The sequence below is a fragment of the Sarcophilus harrisii genome, chromosome 3 (genome assembly GCF_902635505.1).
Source record: "Sarcophilus harrisii chromosome 3, mSarHar1.11, whole genome shotgun sequence".
Lineage (NCBI taxonomy): Eukaryota > Metazoa > Chordata > Mammalia > Dasyuromorphia > Dasyuridae > Sarcophilus > Sarcophilus harrisii.
In genome coordinates, this window is record NC_045428.1 from 535,311,892 (window position 1) to 535,319,874 (window position 7,983).

Here is a 7,983-nt window from a genome sequence, read left to right on the forward strand (position 1 = left end):
ATGGAATCAAGCAAGTGCTGACTCAAAAAAAAATCACTGTGGTGTCCTGTAATGATGATAATGTGATACATAAAATAAAACAACTTAATGTACTTTGATATAATATTGGTTGCAAGGTTAGGAAATGTTTTGCTGCAACAATTCTCAAAGATGAGGCTCAGTCTGAATTAGAAAGGTAATATTTGTAGTAGTGAAATTATAAATTACTAAGGTATTGGAAACATTATAAATGAGGGGAAAAGGATGCTGGGAAGGTGTAATAACATTAGTCAATATTTAAACTTTCAAAACATGTGACAAATATTAGAACAAAAGGTAAAATTAAAAAGAAAGATGATGTGAGTGACACAAACTTATGATAAACTATTAAAAACAATTTAGAGGATAGAATTTAGCATATTGTCTAAATCTGGTTGGAAGGAAATATGGGAAGGCATGAATAAGAATGGTAGAGCACAAGAAGACATATAAAACATAAGCTATATGAGAGGTCCACTCTCATACTCTTACAAAGTTATTTTAATTATGTTTTTATTTGTATTATCACAGGACTCAGGCTTATTTTCCAGTTAGGTTTTAAGTTAGCTTTGACACCAGGATCATAGTTTAAGACTGGTAATATAATTTAAAAATCACAGAACTCAGATTCAAAAACTACAAGTTTAAAAATTGTTCTGCTCCTTAATAATGTTGTGACATTCTCTTGAGAACTCACCTTCATCACTTTTTTATGATCTCTATTACTCTCTCAGACCCCATTGCTATTTTCCCTTTTCCAGTTCTGTCTTCTAAGTCTTTCCAGTATCTCTTCTTTCCAGTCATTGTCTTCTCATCCTTATGCTATCCCTGCCACCATGTACCCTCTACCACTGTCTCTGTGCCTTTTATTAACTTCCTATCCCCATGAAGTGTTGTAGTCTTTTTTGTGTCCTGAAGGAATATATAGAACTCACCTCACTTGCTTGGATTTTATCCTGGTGTCCAAAAGACCTTGGTATCACTAGCATTTATATCTCCTGCTTACCAGTCCCAATAGGAATGGAGTTGTAGCAGTTACTTCCACTCATGACTCAGAAATTTAGTGAGGATTTTTCTCCCCATTGTGACTTATTAGAACACATTTCTGTATGCTATGGATCTCTTCAATTGCATAAATATAGTACAAAATATGAAAAAAGAATAATACAGGGGAAGTAAAGTATTTGACCCTCTAGTTCTAGTATTCAGCTAATTCTATGCCATTTAATAAGGGAAATAACTAACACTTATATAGTTCTTTAATGCTTTGAAATATTTTGAAACATTATTTGAATTCACCATTATAACCACCTTGGGAGATAGATGCTATTATTATCTCAGTTTTAGAAATGAAGAAAACAAAACACAAAATGGTTAAGTGTGAGGATCACACAGTTTTTGTGTGATAGAGAATTCATTTTCTTGCATGGTAGCCCATCTTCTTGTCAGGGTAGTCTTCTTCATTGATCCTTTATTTAAGATGGAAAGCTATCTTGTCAGGTGGCAAAACTTGTATCTCAGCCAAATCTAATAAGTTGAATCATGGTCCGAACCTAATAAAAGGAAATTCAATAATAATATATGTAATATCAACATAATGTCTGGCTTCAATAAAGCAAATGTATATGTGAGAGATAAGGAAAAAAGGTCAAATAATCTTTAATGTGAAAAATCCCACAATCTGAAGGTTATATGGGACAAAAAGTTCAATATAAACTAACAAGAAAGAAATTAATGCAACATACAAACCCAAAGAAGATAGTTAATAATACCAACATTTCCACTACTGAGAAAGCCATGCCTGGTATATTATGTTCAGTTTCTGTTAACATATTTTGGGAACTGAAAAAGAACTTCCAAAGAAATTAACCAGGATAGTGAAGGGACTAGAAATTATTCCACATAAGGATAGACTAAAGAAATTTGAGATATTTAGTAAAAAAAAGCTCAGTCTTAATGGGAACATGATAACTTCTGTCAAGTATGTGATAAATGATAAATGTTTGCTTTATTTCCTCGATTCTTAAACTGTACTTTATGGCCCTCTGTGAGATCATGTAACTGAGTGTGGAGGTCCCAAAATTATAATTTATTATCAGTAAATATTTGACTTATATTTTATATATCTATAATTTATTATTATTAATTTAGTTTATTCATTATTTACTTATTCATACTATTTTATTTATTAAAATAAATTATGTCCATATACTTTATCATTTATGTACCTATATTTTATTATATAAAATGAAATATATTTTATATAACTGTATATTCAGGATAATGTAAATATTTCTTGGGGAAAGAGGGTTTGAGTGGAAAAAGTTTAAGAAGCTTTTCTTTATTTGAAAAATTACAAATGTTTGCTCTATTGAGCTAGAATGGTGCTATGTGGGGATTAATACTTCTCCATGGTAACCACTGTCTCCATATCTCATCTTCCTATCTCTTCTTTCCACTCCCACCTGTGATACAGCATTATTATGATATCTTTCTCTTAGGTTCTCCTTCCAAATACCAACTCCCACAAAGGCTACCTCCCCATTGGATAGAGAGATTGAAGGCTTAGAGTTGCAGATCAAGATAAGCATTTTTGAATGAGGACAATGTGTGGAATTGTTTTACTAAATTGAGCTAATTTTATTATGCTTATTTGTTAATAATAACAACTAATATTTACATAGTGTTTTAATGGTTTTACATTGCTTTTCAAATATCGTAAATTTTATCCTCTCAATGATCATGGTGGTAAGTGCTATTATTATTATCCTTATTTTTAGATGAGGAAATTGAGGCAGAGAGAAGTTAAGAGAATTTCTTATAATCATACAACTATATGGTATATAAATGTAATGGAATATTATTGTTCTGTAAGAAACAATAAGCAGCATGATTTTAGAAAGACCTGGAGAAACTTACATGAACCTATAATAAATGAAATGAATATATCCAAGAAAATATTATACACAGCAACAAGATTATGTGATTATGAACTATTGTGGGCTTGTCTCTTTTCAATAATGAGGGTGATGTAGGCCTCCAATAGATCTATGATGGAGAGATCCAATTGCATCCAAAGAGAAAACTGTGGGGACTGAATGTGGACCACAGCATAGTATTTTCACTTTTGTTGTTGTTGTTTGCTTGCCTGTTGTTTTTTCTTTCTAATTTTCCCCCTTTTAATCTGATTTTTCTTGTACAGCATGATAAATGTAGAAATATGTTTAGAAGAATTGTTCATGTTTAACCTATATTAGATTACTTGCTCTCTAGAGAAGGAAGGTGGGAGAAGGGAAGAAGAAAAATTTGGAACTCAAGGTTTTTCAAAGACCTTTGCTAGTATTTTGAAAATAAAAAGCTATTATTAAAAATAAAAATAAAAAAAATTCCTTAGAGATATAAAGAGATTTTCTTACCATGTAGGGGCTATGCCCAATTTCTTCAGTGTAACCAATCATAATCTATCACCTCAGTAAAACTGGCCAATTGAATGATTTTTGTTCTGTTCTTTGTTCTATGCATATATATATATATATATATATATGTAAACATATATATACATGTATATATATATATATATATATATATTTAGATATAATTTCTGGCCTTTGTGTCCCTATTACCTCACCATTGGCATTATATGTATTTGTGATTTTATTTGTTCTATTACAGGAAATCATAAGCAAGTCCTAGAAAATAAATGAGTCAGCTTTGATCTATTTTGAATGGATGAAAGAGATTCTCAGAAGAGCCAAAAGAAGACTCATTGAAAGGTCTAATTTCCCAGCTACATGATCCTGGGCAAGTCACTCAACTCTTATTTGGTTCAGTTTCATAATCTGTAAAATGAAAATAATATTAGCATCTATCCCACAAGTTTGTGAGGATCAAATGGTGGAATATTTGAAATGTACTTTCCGAGTTAAAAAGTGTGAAAATAATGTTATTTCTGTTATTATTAATACTTTTATCCATTCATAATTCAATGAAGACAAAGGAGAATCATCCTAAGAAGATTTTTAAATTTCCAAATATTTTCTAATGTTTTCTGTGAGGGGTCATAGGTTCAGAGGTCTAGATCTGGAAAGAATATCAGAGACAATATTGTTCAGCTCCTTCATTTTATAGAGGAAAAAACTGAGGCTCATGTAAATTAAATGACTTATTCAAGGTTACATAGGTAGAAAGGGTCAGAGAAAAGATTTGAATTTAAATCCTCAAGTGTAGAGCCAATACTCTTCTCACCATAGTAGTGATGAATAGTGTTCAGCACTTCATCTTCTGAATTTCTCCCTCCTTTTGTCCCTGAATCACTATTATTTAATTCCTCAGCTTACATAGCTATGCCTGGATAGCAACTGGCCAAACCAGAATTCTGATTTCAGATATCTTAATGAATAGTAGGTAATCAGTCTAGCTTGTCCTTTATTTATTCACGAGGTTGAAGCTTAAATAAATAAGCAAATAAATAAACAATTTAGGGAAAAGTGAAAGAAATATGAAGACCTAGAAATAAATACTTATAGAAGACATATTTCTTTAAAAGTACCTGAATTTTAGTGAAGTAGAAAGCTTATCTTTGCTGCCTCTATTTTGTTTGAATTTTATTGGAAATTCAGCTAATTAGTATCCAGAATTAGGTATATCCCTGCAAAAGTGCTTGGATGATTAATATTTCTAAGATATTTCATCTCATTTATTTATGTATTTGATGTGTTAACATATTTCAGATACCAAATTGGAAAAATAAGGGAAGGTAAGGAAAACTGACATGTACACTGGCTTTAACAACTTTATACACTATCTGAGAGTTGACATAAGACATATACAAAAAGTAATTTAAGTGAGTTGCATCTATACATATATATATATATATAGAGAGAGAGACTTTATCCACAGACTTTTGTACATATATATATTATATATATATATATGGAATGTACAAAAGTCTGTGGCAATTTTGAGAAGAAAATTATGATTCTGAAATAATAGCATCTTGGAAAGCATTATGGACATGTGATCTGAGTTTTGAAGAGTGGGTGGAAATGCAAAGGTTTGGCAAGAAAGGAAGAACATTCTAGGAAAAAGAGAAAAGTGTAAACAAATAAAAACCAAATCATAGTGCACACTAATGAGAAGAAAAACTGAGTCCTTTCACTATATCTTTGCAAATTAATAGAGTAAGAATATGATGTGAAATTGAAGACAAATTAGGAATCCAAATCATGGAAGATCTTGAATGGTATAGAGTCCAGTGGCTCTCAAAGTATGGTCTAGAGAATCCTGGGGATCTCTGAAACCCCTTTACAGGGTCTACAAATTCAAAAATAGTTTTAATTTCCAATATGGTAAATATCTATAAATATAATCCAGATAAACAAAATGCTTTGGAGAGATCCTCAATAATTTTTAATAGGATAAAGATACTGAAAACAAAAGTTTGGGAACCACTGGAGACTTTATTTAGGCAAAGGGAAGCTTTTGGAGATTTCTGATATAGGTATTCAGTTCAACTCTCATCTATACTTAGGATCCTTTCTTTCCTATCAAAACTTTCCTCCTTATAATGAATAGTACTGTGTGCAGTTATTGTCTATACAATCAATTATATATATGAAAGGAATAACCTTTGATACTACAATCTCCACAGAAATTGGATATAACAGCACATCTAGCTAGAGCATCACACATAGAACGGTTTAATTTGTCTATTCTTCCTGAACTCCTTCCCCACCACACCACAGGCCCAGTCGGGAGAGCCTAATTATAACAATATCTCGAATCTGCTTGGTTTTGACTCCATATATGATGGGGTTCAATGCAGGGGGCACAACTACATAGAGATTGGCCAGCAGGATTCCGCATCCCAGTTGGCTGGTCAGCACTGTTAAGTAGGCCGGAAGGTAGAACATGAGGATGACAAAAACATGAGATGTACAAGTACCGAAAGTCTTCAATTGGGCATCACGGGATGGCAATCGGAAGACAGCTCGAAGAATAAACATGTAGGAAATGGAAATGAGAAACACATCCAAACCTGTGGACAAGAATGACAATACCAGAGTATAGATATTATTGGCAGTTATATCTGCACAAGCCAGTCTGGAAATTTTAGTTTGTTCACAATATGTATCAGTAATGATATTGTTCCCACAGAATGGCAAGCGCTCAACTAGAAAGACAAAAGGGGAAGTGAGGACCAGGCCCCTGGCCACAGAAAATCCTGCTATGTTCTTGATCACAGAGGGGGTTAGGATCATGGTATATCTCAATGGGAAGCAAATGGCCACATAGCGGTCAAATGCCATGGCTAAAAGAATTGTTGACTCCATGACAAAGATGAAAATGACAAAAAACATCTGGGTGATGCAGGCCTCAAAAGAAATGGACTCAGCCTGGAACCAGAAGAGAGCCAGCATCTTTGGCATGATGGTGTTGCAGAGCAAGAAGTCTGTCATAGCCAACATAGCCAGGAAGAAATACATGGGTTCATGTAGACTGTGTTCCATCCAGATAAGTATGATCAGCAAGGAGTTACCTCCAAGAGCCACCACATACATTGTGCAGAAGGGGATGGAGATCCAAAACTGTATTTTCTCCAGGCCTGGGATGGCCTTCAAAATGATGACATCTGGGTGGAAAGTGTGATTGATATTATTCATGACAGCAGACAAGTAACAGATGTCCTTTCCTTATTCTTCTCACTCCAGGGATTTGTCACCTACGATGATAAAGATCTTATATTTACAAATATTGTTTTATAGAACTCATGAAACCCTGCTACTTTTACTGATGAAAAACCACCTATTGTTATCGCATTTTTCCTTAAAATGCGATAACAATAGGTGGTTTTTCATCAGTAAAAGTATTGATACTATAATGCTACAGAAAATAACATGGGAAAACTTTCTTCAGTGGCCCTATGGATAGATCTTCCTGAGAGGTAGATAGGAGGAGAGTGGGAATGTTTCAATATGTCACATGGAAGGAACTTGCAAAGTGACTGGAGATTGTAATCAAAGATTGAAGAATTTTGCATATTCCTTATACTTTCTCAGCAGGAAACTCAAGACCTAGGGTCAAAGTCAAGATATGAGCTGTGAAGAGGGGAAATATCTAATCCCCATACTATGTGTTAGGGTGAGCAGATCTGAGGTAAACAAATTCAAGTTATGGGATTGAAAGATTGTAGCCACAATCAAGGAGCTCATGATTATCAATAAATAAGACAAAATGTGATCTTAGTAAAACATTAAGAAGCTGACCATCACTAAATAGTAAAAATAGATGAACAAGTAATTAGCAAATTTGTTTCCTGCAAACTTTTCACAAAAGAGAAGGTCAAATCATGTATTCCAATCCATACATAGCTTAGTTGTAAAATATTACCAACAAATTATAATCTAGCCTATTCTTGAGAGTTTTTAATGACTACCTTCCATCCTCATCTCAAGCTTAGCACATCTAAAATACAATTTATTATTTTTTCCCATAAATCTGCCCCTTTCCTCTAATGTACCTGTTTCTTTCCCCACAACTTCCATTCACAACTCCACCAACAATGCATCAGTGTCCCAGTTTTCCCGCATCCCCTCCAACATTCATCATTATTTTTTCCTGTCATCTTAGCCAATCTGAAAAGTGTATAGTGGTATCTCAGAGTTGTTTTAATTTGCATTTCTCTGATTAATAGTGATTTGGAACACCCTTTCATATGAGTGGTAGTAGTTTCAATTTCATCATCTGAAAATTGTCTGTTCGTGTCCTTTGACCATTTATCAATTGGAGAATGGTTTGGTTTCTTATAAATTAGAGTCAATTCTCTATTTATTTTGGAAATGAGGCCTTTATCAGAATCTTTAACTGTGAAGATATTTTCCCAGTTTGTTGCTTCCCTTCTAATCTTGTTTGCATTAGTTTTGTTTGTACAAAAGCTTTTTAATTTGATGTAATCAAAATTTTCTA

The 7,983-nt window shown here is 33.1% G+C and overlaps 1 protein-coding gene across 1 annotated transcript; it reads right to left on the reverse strand.

The window, feature by feature from the left end:
• Positions 1–5,726: 5,726 nt before the first annotated feature.
• LOC100932259 (olfactory receptor 52B2-like) lies at positions 5,727–6,729 on the reverse strand. The gene has a single exon (XM_003764855.2). The coding sequence runs from the start codon at positions 6,678–6,680 to the stop codon at positions 5,727–5,729; it is 954 nt and encodes a 317-aa protein (XP_003764903.1). The 5' UTR covers positions 6,681–6,729.
• Between the last annotated feature and the right edge of the window lie 1,254 nt (positions 6,730–7,983).

Coding starts and splice junctions, on each gene's coding strand:
- LOC100932259 (XM_003764855.2), bottom strand. CDS start 6,680: ATGAATAATATCAATCACACTTTCCACCCAGATGTCATCATTTTGAAG.